At 45.2% G+C, this 17,745-nt stretch overlaps 1 protein-coding gene across 2 annotated transcripts in view; it reads right to left on the bottom strand.

The window, feature by feature from the left end:
- Window positions 1–17,015, bottom strand: part of LOC144497340 (cystathionine gamma-lyase-like) — a 102,433-nt gene extending 85,418 nt beyond the window's left edge. Inside the window, exon 1 of one of the 2 annotated variants that reach the window (XM_078218460.1) lies at window positions 16,762–17,015. In XM_078218460.1, the coding sequence (XP_078074586.1) occupies window positions 16,762–16,830 (69 nt within the window). In that variant the 5' untranslated portion in view covers window positions 16,831–17,015. The remainder of the gene's footprint in view (window positions 1–16,761) is intronic. The other variant, XM_078218461.1, reaches the window with a different exon arrangement.
- Window positions 17,016–17,745: the final 730 nt, after the last annotated feature.

Raw genomic sequence — 17,745 nt, 5'->3', positions numbered from 1 at the left:
AAGTGAGATTTTGCAAGCCCAGGCAAGTCATGGGGGTTACAGATAGTGTGACATGAACCCAAGATCCCGGTTGATACCAGAAATCTGAAAGAAAAAAATAGCACTGGAAACAAAATGCGAGAGAGAACCAGAGTTAATGTTTCAGGTTGATGACGTTTCATTAAAATTGGAAAGTGTTAGAGGAGAAGTAATTGGTTAAACGAGTACCGAAACATCGAAAGAAGAACAAAGCATACGTTTATTTTAGCATGGAAGGAAGGAGGCAATAAATGTCAAACATGAATAACTATAATGTGCTAACTTGGAAAGACAAGTAAACTACTGTTTCAGCTGGGTGGAGCGTAAAGGAAGAGGTGAAAGGGCATGTGTTGTATCTTGTGTTTTTCTGGAAAGATACTGTGGAAAAGACATCAGGAGGGTGATTGAGGTATGAACAATGATGTCATGGAGTCCCTTTGGACTGCTGCATGGAGAGGGGGTAGAATTGCTGGTGGTGCTGGCAGAAGACATTCTGTTGAATGTGGGAGGTTGGTGGAATGGAAGACGAGGGCAAGGGAACCCTGGGTTCTGGAAGGGGTGAGAGCAGAAATGTGGGAAACAGTGTACAGTCAGGGCTCTGAATGACACTGGATGGGAATCCTTAGCTGTGAAAAGGACAGAAACACTGAAAAATGTGGCTTCTTCAGGACAGATGCGTTGAAAACAAAGAAACTTAAAGTAGCAAATTACGGGAAGGAACATGTAAGGAAGCATAGCCAAGGTAACTGTGGCCTACAGCAGATACTGGTCAATAGTTTATTCTGAGAAATGAAGACAGAAGTCTAAGAAGGCAGTATTCAGAGATGCACCATGTGAAGACAAGTGAAAATGAATAACATTTTCCAGTTCAAGGCAAAAGCAAGAAATGCCAGTGATAAAATACTGGGATAAAAGCCAAAGTTATTCAATATGAGAACATGTTCCACTTGATGGAAGGGGTGCTTTTGGATGGGTATTGATTGGACCTCTGACAACCCTCAGGCCACTCTGGTGCAGGTTAGACTTGTGGGTGGGGTGTTGGAGGTCCATCAGTGAGGAGAAACTTTAAAAAAAGTGAAGTGATGCAGGTGAGAGGGGGAAAAAAGTCAAGATGGGAAGAAAACAGTTCTATGGGTCAAGAGAAGGCTGAGATTATGGGTCTACAAGGACCATTGGTAGATTTTGGGAAGGAGATGGAAGCAGGCTGTGCAGGGATGATACTTGAGGAAATGGAGGGAAAAAAATAAATCAGCAGAAGAGAGAGGACAGTGTCAGTTTGGAAAGTTATAGCTTGATGTTCAGTGGGAGGTTCATGGTTCAGGGGTAATTAGCATTTAGCCTCAGCAAGCAGAGGTCCGTTCACCAAACATCACTTGTCAGCAGGTTTACTGACCATAGTGGGCCTGGCAGAACAGTGCACGGTAAGAGGGGCTGGGGGTTAAAAAGGTCAGAGCAACGGACAGGAGCAGAGAAATCGAGATGACTGAGGTCACACCAACAGTTCCCAATTAAAAGATCCAGCGGGAGTAACAGATTACAGCGCATGGTTCAGGTTGAAGAATAATTCTGGATACGAGTGAAAGATTTTGCTGTGAAAGAAAAAGACTTCTAGCCAAAGAAGTGGATACGAAGCAAAGAAACTTGTAATACAAAAGATGCATTGGAGATGTAACACTTGCCTGTTTACTTCTTCCCTTCCAGGTAAACAGATGTACACGTACTTCTTTCAATTTAGTGATATTCACTGCTCACAATGCAGTCTCCTCTATGGTTGGGAGACTAAGACAGACTGGTTGACCAAACTATCTTTGTTCAGTCTAAAAATGTAAACGTTTTTGGGGCAACACCAACGCATATAAGGACTGTAAAACGCACATTGGCCATTTAAATGGTAGAAGTGGCCACGTTTGGCTGCAGAAACTGGCTGTTTTCTCCCAGCAGGCTCAGCCCTGCCTGTGCGCAGAAAGGGTGCCTCCAGTCGAATTCAGAAACGGTCAGGGTCCAGACAGGCTGCTGATTAGATTAACTGAATCACAAAGGGAGCAGATGACATCACCAGACCAGACCCGCATCGAGATTGGAAGTTTGATACCAGCCACAATGTACCTGGATAAGATAGAATAGATACGATATAGTGATATATAGATAAGAGATTCTCTCTGTTTCTCTTCAGACCCGCATGACAACTCTCTCACCCTCCTGAACCGCGTTGCAGACAGCAGTTTTCCAGCACACAGCCAGCCCAGAAGGTCAAGGGCGGCTCAACTGAGTATTTCCTAGTTATTCGTGAAGTTCCCGAGGGTAACATAGCAGTGGAGGCTTTTATGGGAATGGTGGGTGCATGAACCTTTTCATAGTATAAGATATTGCTAACACTGTTTAAAGTTAGAATTTACGTTGTGCCCATTTAGTTTTGTCCCCATAGTCATAGTTATAGAGTATAAGATACCTATATGTTGTTTACTGGTGTTGATGAGGTTTAATTTTGGTGTTTAATAAAAGATATATGATTTGAACTCGATTGGAGCCCATCTTGCTCTTTCATTTTCTCATCAGCTATCTCTGGTCAGGTCACATTTTAATATCCCTTACCATAATTCCGGAGTCGAGAACCGAGGGTACTCTGGGCGATTCGAACCCGCCCACTCAGGAAAGGCTGCCAGGTAGCGGATAGGCAGCAGTTTCCTTTTCTCTCTCTTGGGGACGCTACTCTAGTGAAGTAGGCGCAAGGTGGCCGTTGTTCCATCGGCGAGAGAGAGAATCACTCGGGCATTGGTGGGGTTTGGGTAACGGAGAACCAAACCTAAAATAAGCCCGCGAGTGGAGATAAAAAGAGGGAGCCCGCTACAAATGTGACTTGAGTGTCTATCACTTAAATTCTTTATTGCACACTCAACTCAGACTTTAGCCTCCAATATTGTCCCAAACAAACTAAAATCAAGCTCAAAGAATAGTATTTAATCTTCCAATTAGGAACTTGTACAATCACATTGATTATAACATAATATTGTTGAATTCATTGTCCCTTTTTAAAATACATACAAACAGAAGCTACTGGTATGGATTCTGCGATTCCCATTTATACCTCTTCTCGATCAGCCTTTTTTTTCTTGCAACATTACCATTTCATTTCTTGTGCACCTTCCTTTTTGTCGCTTCCCTTCTCCTTGTTCTTCCCTACCCCATCTTTCCCTGCCTCATTTCTAATCTTTTCCACTTCTGTGTGAAAGGCTATGGTCCTGAAATATCTTGTTTCTGAACTGCAAAGTATTTATAGGAATTGTTTTCATTTCATAATTAATTCTCATCTCCACTATATTTTTCCCCATATTACTCTTATCATTCCAGAGAAGTTTAAAAGTTTTAAAAACTACATTTAAGAAATGAATTCAAATCAACCCTTTACAAAGCTAGACTAAAAATAAAGCCAGAAATCTGCAACTTTTTCAGTGTCATGCATTCCAAATCAAAGCATCCCAAGAGGCCACAGTTAAACAAAGCTTCATCAAATTTCATAATTGATACAACAGGTTTAGACATTCTTCTTTCAAGGCTTTGCCCCATCAAAAGCTGCATTCCTTCCAAGCAAACACTCCAGTTAATTGCGAAGTAATTTGTTGTCTTGCTCAGCAGGTGTAAGATCAGGATGCTGGAGAAAGAAGTTAACAAAAACAAAAGTAAGTGACTTTTTCACAACTCAGTCCCATTACTTAAAATCCTTTTCTCCTAATCCTTCACCTAAATGGGGAATAAGTTGAGGCACAGAACTGGGATCTGGTATTGGACCAGCAGCAGAGGGTATTCTAGTGATTTATTTGTCAGAAAACACCGAAAAGCTGACAGGGCAAAGTGCAGATCATTAACACCTTGCGTGAAACATCTCACATTTCTTTGGAAAACAGGTTTTCCTACTTGTGACTGAACACAGGGGCCATAAATTCTCTTGTATTCCAAGTGCCCGTTCTTTATAAAGTCTGCGGGATCTTCCTTCCAAAGATTCAAAACCTGCCCTCATCTGACATCTACATTCTTTCATGTCACTAGATTACAATCATGGAAATACATAGAAGTTACAACATGGAAATAGGCCATTCAGCCCCCTTCAACTCCCTTCATCCATCTAACCAATGTATTCCTGAATGTTGGTAATTTCTGCCTCAACCACCAATTGAAAGCAGATTCAACAGCATCAATTAAATTCAACAGCTCCTCAAAGGCATTTTCCCTCCCTTCTCCATTCCATTTTGCATTGCTGTTCCTTCAATCTTCGCTCAACCATATGCTTCTATTTATTTACCATGCCTTTTCATTAATTGAAGCTTCTATCATAATCTGCATTGTTCCAATTTTTTAAATCTATTTTTTAAGCCTTTCATACATCATCTAAGAGAATCAGTGTTACATCCTTTGTAAAACCTCCATCTATTTCCAAAACATACTCCTGGGTTTTATATAGGCTCTACATTTCCTCTGCTGTGTGTTTAAAAACTGTCCTGACTTAGTAGTCTCATCAACTCGACACTTGAATGTCTTACACCCCAAATGCCTCTGCTCTTCCACATCTAGCATGCTTCCATTCAGAGTACGTTATTTACCTCATACTAACAGAATTCTAGCAGCCATCTTTGAGCTTATGCCACTACTTTACAAATATCTCTTTACACCTTGCACTTGTCAAAGAGATTAACCAAAACTCCTATGTTGGCATCATCTGCAAATTCTGACACCACTATTTCAATTCAAATAATTGAGATACATCATGAACAGGAACAGCCACAGATTTGCATCTCGTGGGAACCATTATCCAATTCAAACTAGAAACAGAAGCTTTTAACCATTTCCTTCCTAATTTAAATCAGAAAAGCCAAGACCACAAATAAGGTCCCCATCTCTATCTCAGCTAAGAACCAGGGATCAAAGCTGGACAGCAGAACTGGACAGTCAAGGACAGACGCTTTCGGGAAGGTTTGGAAAAATAGAAACATCCCAAGTTACACTAAAAGGGAAAATAAACTTGCATTTCATACTTTTACTCAAGGAGTTCTGTTATAGAGATCATATGCTTTCCACATTTATCATTGGCCTTCCCTTTTGTTCTTTCTTTCCATCCACACCCTTTTCCCCACCTCTGTGCTTCCTAATAACCTGTCACAACTCTAAAATGTTCCAGTTTTGACAAAAATTCATCAACCAGAATTATTAACACTGTTTCTCTCTCCACAGATGCTGCTTGAACCTTGAGCATTTCCAGAATTTTCTGTTTTTATTGAAGAACACACATCTGAGGATGTTAGACGAGGGTAATTTTGAAGCCACCCAGGAAGACCACATAATCCAGAAACCCGTTAAAACATAGTCACATTGGATAAGAAACTGAAATACAATAGCAAATTTCTCTTATTTCTCCTCCGCAAAAGAAAATGTTCTATTTCTTAAAAATACAACGCAAGAATTTCCCATTTAATTTCAGTGCTGGAATCAGGCTCAGCGAAATTGTGCAAAGAAACAGAAGTAAAAATGAAAGGCCACTCATTTTAGAAGTGGTCTCACCAAATATTTTAACACAGTCAATTTGGTGAGGAAGAAGTGTGGAAAGAAGTCCACAAGTACTCAGTTTTAAGTTTTTGAGGAATGTCTTCGCATTTTCCAACCCTCCTTTAATTAAGAAAGCCATCATGCCTGAACTCCCAGTGCACTGCTGCTTCACCAGATCATATTGCGGATGAGAAGGGAGACCTGAAAAGAAATTATTCGGTGAAAAAAGGAGATTTTTAAAAAACACTTGTGTAAAGGAATGCAAGCACTATCGAGTAGGGACTCTTTCCCTCTCCAATTTACTTTGAAACAACAGCTGCATTGCAATATTGAGAACAATCAACTATGTATAGTTCCACATTCAAGAGTATTTAGCTTAGTATCAAGCACAATGCACATATAATGTTGCATCAAGCCAGGTGGTTCCCCCGTTACGGCTTTCATCTCCACTTACTCAAGTTCATGGATTTGAAATGATATGGCGAACATGTGCTTTAGTCATTTACTGACAGATTTGGTTGGGTCCACATATAACACTATTGATTAGGTATTACTCTTGTATCACTGTTCCAGGATCATCTTGAAAAGAAAACTCCTTGCATCTTTTTTCAACTGCAGTGTCAAATGAAAGCCCTCCCCAGTGTTTGACCTTCACTTCCAACAATAAGTGCAAGGAGCTCATGGACTGATGGGTCACTACTCTAAAGATCGGGACCGATGACCCCGTTTTCCACAACACAACCAAGGATGGCGAGGCGGTGTGTGCGGAATACGCACTTCCCCTTATTATACGTCAGATTTAGGAGTGTGGCGGTGTGGAGGTTGGCATCATGGTCCTGCTGATCATGGCCGCAGAGGTAGCGTTATCCAGGTGCGGGAAGGTGGCCCGCAGCCCATTCTGGTCTACCATTCGGTCCATCTCACGCTGGAAAACCGAGACCCCATTGGTGACGCCGAAGGGGACCCTAAGGAAGTGATAGAAGCGGCCATTCGCCTCGACGGCAGTATATTGACAGTCCTCCGAGCGGATAGGGAGCTGGTGGTATGCAGATTTTAAGTCGATGGTGGAGAACACCCTATATTGCGCAATCTGATTAACCATGTCAGATATGCGGGGAAGGGGGTACGCGTCAGCTGCGTGTATCGGTTAATGGTCTGACTGTAGTCAATGACCATGCAATGTTTCTCCCCAGTTTTAACAACTACCACTTGGGTTCTCCAGGGGCTGGTACTGGCCTCAATGATCCCCTCCCCTAGGAGCCGTTGCACTTCGGACCTGATAAAAGCTCTGTCTCCAGCACTGTACCGTCTGCTCTTGGTGGCGATGGGCTTGCAATCGGGGGTGAGATTTTCAAACAGTGAGGGAGGGGCGACTTTAAGGGTCGAGAGGCTGCAGGTGGTGCGTGGTGGGCGATCTAAGAACTGTTGATTGCAAACAGAGAGCGGGGGAAAAGGCCCATTATACTCCATGGTGCGCTCTTAAGGTGACTCAGGAAATCTAGCCCCAGGAGTTCGGCAGCGCAGAGTTGTGGCAGCACGAGGAGCCTGAAATTTTTGTACACTGTGCCCCGTACAGTCAGGGTCGCCACGCAGTACCCGAGGACATCCACCAAGTGGGACTTTGAAGCCATGGAGATCGTTTGCTTCACTGGCAGTACTGAAAGGGCGTAATGACTCACTGTGTTAGGGTGAATAAAGCTCTCCGTACTCCCACAGTCAAATAAACAGTTTGTAATGCGACCGTTTACCTCGATGTCCATCATGGACCTGGCGAGTTGGTGAGGCCTGGATTGGTCCAGCGTAATCAAAGCCACCGTTGGATTTTGCGAGGAGTCGCACGCGGCTGACGGCGTCCAAGATGGCGGCCCCCGCAGGTCGCACGCAGCGATACTGGGCTTGGAGGTCGATTTTGCTCTGCATACCTTCGGGTAATGGCCCTTCTTTCCACACCCGGAGTAGCTCGCATCCTTCGCCAGGCAGCGTTGTCGGGGTGCTTCCCCAAGCCGCAGAAGTAGCACTGCGGGCCTCCGGAGACTCCCGCAGCGGTCGGGTCATTGGTGGGACGTGGCATGGCGTAGGCCTGCGGCCCTCCCAAGTACAGAGGTGGCGGCGGCCGCGGTGTCCACGATGCGCCCCCGTGGTTGGGAGTGTAGGCCTCGAGATTACGGAAGGCCACCTTTAACAAGTCGGCAAGTGCCACAGTCTTTTGTAGGTCCAGCCCACCCTGTTCCAGCAGTCGTTGTTGAATATAGTTTGACCTGATACCCGTGACATAGGCATCTCTGATTAAGTCCTCAGTGTTTTGGACGGCTGTTATAGCCTTGCAGTTGCAGGCCCTGCCAAGTGCTCGCAACGCACGCAGGAATTCATCACCCGATGCTCCCGGCTGTTGTCTGCGAGTAGCCAGAAGATGTCTGGCGTAGATTTCATTAGACTGTTTGTTGTACTGGCCTTTTAAAAGTTCGATCGCGTCCTTGTAAGTTTCAGCATCTCTAATCATCGAGAATACTTGATCGCTTACCCGGGCGTGGAGCACGTGTAGCTTGTTGGTTTCGGTCCGGACGACGGAGGAGGAGGTAAGGAAAGTTTTGAAACAGCACAGCCAGTGATTGAAGCTGTTAGAGGCTCCTACAGCTTGAAGGTCCAATTCGAATTTGTCGGGTTTCAGTGTCTGCTCCATCCCAAAACTTTTGCTAATAAAATTGATGCACCATCGATCAAGCAAAGACTAGTTTGCATGCAAGAACAAATAGGCTTTTATTAGCAAAAGACTTGGAGCACACCCATGTCGATGAACTGGTCCAGACTGAGGCAGGGGGTGGGGAGCAGTCGCCTTTATACCTGGACCAGGTAGGGGGGGGAGGAGTCCGGGGCAGGGCCGGCAGGGACATGTCCAGGCATGTCACACACACAGGCAATAAGCTAACAGTGGTTTACCACAATCATTAAAACAATCGTGCAAGAAATATTCATCAACCTCAGAATTTGCAATTGGCGGTGCTTTTAGAGAGGCGTTCCCAATTCCCATTCCCTTTCCGTGAAGAAGTTCTCCCTGAAGAGTCAAGTTCTAATTTTAAGGCTAGATTCCCTCCTCCTGTACCCCCTCGCCAGAGAAAATAGTTTGGGGAAGCAATTTATTTGCATAGTGGTGCATAGACTTACCTTCATTCCGCCAGGGTAGGCAGCGCTGCAGGTTACTAACTGCTCAGGCCCACATTGTGCTATGCAAGCCAATTTTTCACACCCTAATCTTTTATCTAACTTGTCAAATACTATAATTGGCTGGAATTAGCTGCCTGCTCCCAGTAGTGGGATCTTCTGGTTCGCTGACAGCGAATCCCCATTGCGGAATTCCTGGTGGTGAGGGGACCATATAATGGAAAGCCCCATTTACAATGGCGGGACTAGGAGATCCTGCTGCTGGCCAATGGCAGGTCAACTCCACCATTGCGAAACATATTGCGGAGAGCATGGAAAATCCTGCCCAGTGTCTTAAACTTCTCAAGTAGATCAGCCCTTAATATTCTATTCTCAAGGGAATACAAACCTAGTATTGACTATTTATCCTCAAAAGTTAACCTTTTTAGCCACAATATGATTCTAATGAACCTACAATCTGCTGAAGACCAATATATCCTTCCTAAGATGCAGTGCCCAGAACTGAATGCAGTAATTTAAGCAAGGTCTAACCAGAAGCTTTTAGAATAGTAGAATAATTTCCACCCATCTGTATGCCAACCTCCTTAAGATAGTTAAAATTTCATTTGCCATTTTAATATACTTTTTGCCTGTCTACTGGTAATTAATGATTTCCGTATATTGAAATTGATCTGGACATCTCATGTCCTTCAAAGTTCTAAGATTCTCATCATTTAGAAAATACTCTGATTTGTATTTTTTTAGCTCTAAGGTAGACAACCTCACACTGAACTTCATCAATCACAGTTCTGTCCATGTATTTAATGGATCAGTTAATATTTATAACCTTTTGCTCCATTTTCGTGATGTACTGTAACACTCAACTTGATGTCAGCAGTAAGCTTGGGTGTATGCCTGTGTATTCTTCATGTATAGATATAATAAAAAGCTGAGGCCCTTGTACAGGTCCCTGGAGGATGCCACTAGTCACCTCCTGTCAATTTGAATACATTTCATTTATCCCTGCTCCTTGTCTTCAGCCTCCTAACTAATTCCCTACCCATGCCCAATAAGTTGCCTCCAATTCTATGTTCTTTCATTTGTGTTAACAATATAGAAGCTGTGCAAAGTGCACCCAGATACATTTCTTACCTATCATTTTAATGAATTCCAAAAAGAATTGAATAGTTCTGTTAAATACGATGTTCTCTTTACTCTCTCTCATTAGTTTATATCTGATTGAGTGCTCAGTCACTCCGTCTCCAATAGAAATATTCAGCAAGTTGCAGAACTAAATCACTGAGATCATGATGTAAAAATCCATTTCACAGATTAATAGTGCCATAGTTCTTAAAGTTACTGTAATTTAGTAGCCCAAATATCTTAGTCACTGAGTAGACTCAGTTCCCCCTTCTCATATTGATCAGTTGGCCCACCTGCAGGCTCAATATATTTGTGGCTTCCTACACTTGCAGACTGCAATGGTTATTGCTCTCATACTGCATCTATTATTTATTTGTCCCAGGAAGAATCAACGGGAATATAAAATGTTTAGGAGTAAAAATTGCCTCACAATTACTTCCTCTTTTAAAATTCTCACTATATTCCTTCTTTTTGCAGAACAATACTACCAGAAGAGTGGAAAATAGTTTGGGTACAGTTAAGCTAGAAACCCCAACACTTATGTTCCATTGGCTGTTGGAAGCTACAGAGTACAGCTCATGTTTAATTAGGTACGGGGCAAAGTGGATATGTCATTGACATAAAGTGAGCTGATAACGAAGCAACAACTATTTTGCATCACTCTCCTGATTTATATCCAAATTCATGCATTACTTTTCTTCATGACACAAGATTGCCTTGAAAGTAATGTTTAAAAATGCATGTCAGCATTGCCAATGCTGTAATATAACACAACTGGTGGCATAGTGGTTAGCACTGCTGCTTCAGCACCAGAGACCTGGGTTCAATTCCGGCCTCAAGTGACTGCATGTGTGGAGTTTACACATTCTCCCCATGTCTGTGGGGTTGATTGGCCATGCTAAATGGACCCTTAGAATCGGGGGGGAATTAGCAGGGCAAATATATGGGGTTACGGGGATAGGGTGGGTGGGATGGTTATTGATGCAGGCTCAATGGGCCAAATGGCCTCCTTCTGCACTGTAGCGATTCTATGATTCTAACCCACTTGTTCATGTTTTTTGTTATGAATGTTACATTTTTACCCTTTAAAGGCGTGAATTTAAAACTCCACAGCAATTTATTTTCCTCTAAATTGTCACTTGACAGTAATTTCTGTCAACAAAGCACTCTACATTTACCCCTATGTTTAAAATGAAAACAGATCAACTTAATTTATCAAAATCAAGTCAGTCCTAATTGTAACATGGAGCTCTTATTGTACCTTAAACTTGTCATATGTTGAAAGCATTTTCACACCATCCTCAAAACCACACAGGAAATGGCACTGGGAATAAAAATCCTCGACTATGATGTGATAATCAGCTTTTAGCATTTATTTTAATGTATTTATTTATCATGATGAAAGGATTTGGCAGTTCAGACAATGTCTGTCTGTTTTATATGTTCAATGAGAAATTTACTGCACAAAATAAAATCAATCGGAACTTAGTCTGCCCCTGTTTTGGTTTTCATTATTTGTTTTTCACCTGTATATTACTAGTCCTTTTTTTGCTTATGATCAGCAGTTTTTATTCTGCGTAGATACAGAATTTTACATAAAATTAATGATCATTAGAAAAAGGGGAAAAAACGTTGTCGGAATACCATTTTTTTGTCCTAATTTTAAAATGAGTTATAATAATAGTGTTATTTATGCATGATGCATGTCGATCACAAGAAATTGGACCAACTTCTCTGAATGGTGAATGTGCAGCTTAGTCTCATATGTCAGAGAAGGCCGGTTCAGTCTGAACTAACCACTTGGTGGTGTTAGGAGGGGCAGAACCACTAGCTGTGGAATCATTATAAGCAATGAGCACCAAGACTGATTCCTGTGAGGACAATGTCAAGAAGAAAGCATTAGAAATAAAAGTGCAGAATCAAAATTTATATACATAGTGGAAAATAATCAAGCAATACAAGAAGGAAATCAAAGTACGAGCAATTTATGCAACAATCTGGATAAAAACTAAGTTAAAGAAGTCACGCTGGTGGGCCCCATGCCCTCTGTTGGGAGCGCAATGCAATGATGAGGGCTTTCCTTGCCACCCTGCCAGACCCTTGCTGTCACCTGTCCTCCATCAAAGAACAAAGAACAATACAGCACAGGAACAGGCCCTTCGGCCCTCCAAGCCCGCGCCGCTCCCCGGTCCAGGATTGAATCCTGAATCCAGGATCCCCGCCCAATTTTCCAGCCTATCTACATACTAATATCCTATCCACCGAGCTGTCCCTCACAGCTGCGATGCTTTGTTCATCACAACCTATTAACTCACCCCCACCCCCCCATTCCAGACCATGTGATCTCCAGGGAGAGGCGAAAACCCAGAGTGAAAACCCCAGGGCCAATATGGGGAAAAAAAATCTGGGAAATTCCTCTCCGACCCCCTGAGGCGATCGAAACGAGTCCAGGAGATCACACTGGCCCTGATCGGAAAATGCTTCCCAACCCTAGTCATTTCCACTTCCACGAACACCATATGAATTCCCTGCCCCCGAGACAGGTTCCCAACTATCCGCAGTCTCGCTCTGTACTGGCACCAGCAACATGATCATAGAATGAAGCCTTGAAACGAGAAACAAAGAACAATTAGCCCGCGCCGCTCCCTGGTCCAAACTAGACCACTCTTTTGTATCCCTCCATTCCCACTCCGTTCATATAGCTGTCTAGATAAGTCTTAAACGTTCCCAGTGTGTCCGCCTCCACCACCTTGCCCGGCAACACATTCCAGGCCCCCACGACCCTCTGTGTAAAATATGTCCTTCTGATATCTGTGTTAAACCTCCCCCCCTTCACCTTGAACCTATGACCCCTCATGAACGTCACCACCGACCCGGGGAAAAGCTTCCCACCATTCACCCTATCTATGCCTTTCATAATTTTATACACCTCTATTAAGTCTCCCCTCATCCTCCGTTTTTCCAAGGAGAACAACCCCAGTTTCCCCAATCTCTCCTCATAACCAAGCCCCTCCATACCATGCAACATCCTGGTAAACCTCCTCTGTACTCTCTCCAAAGCCTCCACGTCCTTCTGGTAGTGTGGCGACCAGAACTGGACGCACTATTCCAAATGCGGCCGAACCAACGTTCTATACATCTGCAACATCAGACCCCAACTTTTATACTCTATGCCCCGTCCTATAAAGGCAAGCATGCCATATGCCTTCTTCACCACCTTCTCCACCTGTGACGTCACCTTCAAAGATCTGTGGACTTGCACACCCAGGTCCCTCTGCGTCTCTACACCCTTTATGGTTCTTCCATTTATCGTGTAGCTCCTCCCTACATTATTCCCACCAAAATGCATCACTTCGCATTTATCAGGATTGAACTCCATCTGCCATTTCCTTGCCCAAATTTCCAGCCTATCTATATCCTTCTGTAGCCTCTGACAATGTTCCTCACTATCTGCAAGTCCTGCCAGTTTTGTGTCGTCCGCAAACTTACTGATCACCCCAGTTACTCCTTCTTCCAGATCATTTATATAAATCACAAACAGCAGAGGTCCCAATACAGAGCCCTGCGGTACACCACTAGTCACAGGCCTCCAGCCAGAAAAAGACCCTTCCACTACCACCCTCTGTCTTCTATGACCAAGCCAGTTCTCCACCCATCTAGCCACCTCCCCCTTTATCCCATGAGATCCAACCTTTTTCACTAGCCTACCATGAGGGACTTTGTCAAACGCTTTTTTTTCCTGAAAATGCCGCATTCAGCTAATAATCTCCTCGGGGGCGGGAGGGGAAAAATCAGCATCTCGAATCTTCCCTCCGAGCCGCTCCTCTTTATACTTCGATTTCACCCTTGTCAATGTTCCCTGCATCCTCACTGACATGTGTATGCCCCTTGGGGAATCCTAGAATCCCGACAGTGCAGAAGGAGGCCATTCTGCCCATCGAGTCTGCCCCGACAACAATCCCTCCCATCCTCTGGTTTCTCCTCAGCATCTTCCTCCAGGTCCTCCTCTTCCACCTCAGCAGTGTCCACTCGGTGGTCCTCCTCTGTGATGTCTCCCCGCTGCTGTGCCAGCTTGTGGAGTGCACAGCAGGCCACGATGATGTGGGAGGCCCTATGGGGCTGTACTTGAGGGCACAGGGCAAGAGTGATCTAGGCAGCGGAACAGCATCTTCAGTAGCCCAGTGCACCTCTTGATGATAGACCAGGTGGCAGTGTGGGCCTCATAGTCTCTGCCTCGGTCTGGGGCCTCCGCATTGGTGTCATCAGCTATAACCTTAGCAGGTAGCTTCCCAGCAGCCTGGGATGGTCCTCAAAGAGCCTGGGAATGTCAGAGCAGCACACAATGTAGCTGTCGTGCACGCTCCCTGGGCACCATGCTCTCACGTGCATGATATTCATCCGGTGGTCACAGACAATCTGCACGTTAAGGGAGTGGAACCCCTTGATGAATGGCACCCCTTGATTGTATGCAGGGTGATGTGCACATGGGGCATTCTGGCGATGGCGGTGAGGCCTGCAACCTGGGCTTCCTGTTGGGCCTGGCCCATATCAAAGTGGGTGTAATTGCCTGCCTGGGCGATCAGGGCATCCGTCACCTCATGGATGCACTTGTGCCCAGAGGAGTGGGAGATGCCACAGCGGACTCTGCTGGAGGCCTGGCAGGACCCAGTGGCATAGAAGTTGAGGGCGGCCATGACCTTCACTGCCACTGGGAGCAGGTGTCCACCAGTCCCACGAGGTGTCAGGCCATGAGGACCTTGTACAGGTGACCCACTGTCTCCTTACTGAGTCGAAGCCTGCGGTGAGCGGCACATGGCAATCTGCAGTCCATCAAAGGACATGCAGATCCTGTAGAGGCAGAGTCTCCTTCTCTGATGTCCTCTGGCCTTTCCCTGGGGTTGAATGGGTGGCCGTGTTCTGCCCCCTGCCCTCCTGCTGCAGCCTCTGGCCTGGGCTGGCCTCACAATAGGCAGACGTCTCCCTCCTCCTCCTCAGCAGACAAGAGCATCACTGCCTGGTCTTTTGACTCCAAAGCAAAATCCATGAGAGCGAGAAAGTCAGTAAGGTTATCCAGCCTGGACCCATCACTTCCTCCCAACCACCCATGTCCTCACTAGTCTGGATGCTGGCAACCCGACACCATCCCTGGTGCCATGCTGCCGACCGCTGCCACATCATCGCCATGGGGGGCACGGAAGTCATACGGGTGGCTGTGAGGAGGACCCCATTGGTAACTCCTGAAGCATAGACATGCGTGCACCCACCTGGATGTCTGGTGCTTCCAGGAATGGCTTGCAGTTCAGACGGACGGTGGAGAAGCACCCCCCTGATTATGAAGTGATGGATTCCTATTGAATGCAGCACTGCAGAATCCATGCAGTGTGAGAAGCTGTGTTAACACCAGCAGAGCTCCCCTAATTGGGCTGGCAGCTGCTGGGCCTGGTGCTTATTAATGTTCGTGGAGCCTGGACTGGAATGTCAGCCACCGAGTCTGTCCAGCAGACAGATGGCAGGGTAACCATGGTGACATTGGTGGGATTGGGACTTCACCCCATATGCTACCCCTCGGGGATTGTTCGGTGGCTGGGGGAATGCGCGCCACATGAGCCCCAAGGCAGCAGTGACCCCCGGACATGAGGACCAAGATACCAGCACAAGACCCCCAAACCCCTGCACCCATGCGAGCCCCCCCACCCCACCCTTCACCATGGCAGTGGACTGAGACCCCCCCCACGCCCTCTCTGCTGCACCCCGCGAGTTGGTACTCACCACCTCGATCCCCTTCACTACTGCTGCACCACACTTGTACAGAGCAGTAGTGATTCGCACCGGTGTGACGTGATGCTGGAGATGTAGCAAGCATTCGGGAGGGGGGTACGCTAGTGTGCCAAACTCGCTAATATTGAAATCCATTCAAATTCATGCTAATAAGTTTCATGCCCATTTTGAGCACAAAGCTGTTCGTGCCAGTAAAAAGAGGCTGGGAAGACAGCAAACCATTTCACGTTGGGTGTAAATTGGATTTTTTACATCTCAAGCTATTTGCCCAGCTTGCCTCACTGATCAATGTGTGCAGCAAGGTGGTAAGATCGCACCCATGAACATTTGCGGTTATCATTAACATCACACCCTGAGTGTTACAAAAAATACTTCAGTGATGCATCAGTGACATTCCACAATATTCCCCTCAATTCTCAAAGCAAAGCTACTTTGACACCATCAAGGGCAAAGCAGCTGACCGGCACCCAATCCACCACCTTAACCATGCACACCCTCCACCAGAGGTACACCGTGACAGCGGTGCCATCAATAATATGCACTGCAGCGGCTCCAATAGCACTTTCCAAACCCATGACTTCTTCCACCTTGAAGAACAAGGGTAATTGGTACACAGGAACGTCACCACCTGTATGTTCGCCTCTATATTACACACCTTCCTGATTTGGAAATATGTCACCGTTTCTTCTGTCACTGAGCTAAAATCCGGGGGCTCCCTCCCGAACAACACTGTGAGCGTGCCTACATCAGACAGTCTGCAGCAATTCAAGAAGACAGCTCACCACCACTTTCTCCAGTGCAATTAGGGATGGGCAATAATTGCTGACCCTGGCAGAGATGCCCACAGCACTTGGACAAATGAAAAAGGAATCTCAGCAGTCAAAGCCCTTGCTTCAAAATAATGATGCCATCACGTGTCCCACAAATCAGCATACACAGGGTTTCCTATGATTCTTATGTGCTGTGTAATTTTGGAACTCTCTATAAAACTGAGCTTATCCCAAACTCTTGTCCTTATCCTGACCCATTTATCCAATGCCCCTGTGATCAATGACCTACACTGGCAACATCAGACAATGGCCGAATTTTAAAATTTCCATTGTTGTTTGTAACCTGCCCCATGGCCTCACACATCCTTGTACCTCTCACCTCCTTCAGCATTACATTCCTCTGATGTGCTCCTCCAGCTCTGGTCTCTTGCTCATTCTCAATTTTCATGGCTCCATCCCTTCAGCTGCCAAGTTCAATTCTAAGTTTTAGAATTTCCTCTCTAAACCTTTCCACCCCTCTCTACTCCTTTCAGGCACTTCCTGAAACTAATCTCTTTGCCAAGTTTTTCTGGCTAGAATTTCAGGCAAGGCAGGAAAGCAAGTCGGGAAGATTTCTACTTTTTTTTTGGTTCGGTACCAACTGTTGAACACTGACTTCAATAGCAACAGGTCCAGAACGTAAAGCTCGTCTGTCATGTGACTTGCAGTAAACCACTAGCCTTTGCCAACTTTTACCTCATCAGTTAAAGTGATTACATTTTAAACAAGTAGACAGCTCATCCCTCTCAAATAGCATGCTGGTCAGGTGATTTATTTGAAAAGACATCATTGTTGCTTCCAGTCCAAAGGTGAACATGCGACCTTATTGTAAAAAAAAGTGTCCAAATAATGCAATGTCCAAATGTTAAAACAAAAATCCAGTTTGTGGAGATATCATTTTCTTGACCAGAATGGACGGTGTGCCCTACGCCATCTTGTGTACCATACAAAACAACAACAAATCCTTCCTCTTCCCCCTCCCCAATCCCCCACCTCCATTGCCAACTGGGTTGTCTTGAATTGTTGTGGTAATTTTACTTGTAAAATTCATTCATAATGAGGCCAAAAATGAGGCAGCAATTATGAAGTGTTTTCTGCTGAGAAAAGAAACACTAAAATTAAGTTACACATCAAGTGAAATTATCATCCATTTCCCTGAGTGAAACAAGGGGTAGGTAATTCTCTGACCTCACCACACCTGGAGCAGTTCGCACTGATACTGGAGAATAACGTGCGGGCCTAAAAGCCGGTTTTGCACTCGACGCCATACAGTTTGCGATTCTCCCGGCCCCTTTCTAATGGCATGAACTGGATCACGAGCAGC

Source organism: Mustelus asterias, chromosome 8, assembly GCF_964213995.1.
Source record: "Mustelus asterias chromosome 8, sMusAst1.hap1.1, whole genome shotgun sequence".
In the NCBI taxonomy this organism is placed as follows: domain Eukaryota; kingdom Metazoa; phylum Chordata; class Chondrichthyes; order Carcharhiniformes; family Triakidae; genus Mustelus; species Mustelus asterias.
This window is presented reverse-complemented; position numbering and strand designations above follow the sequence as displayed.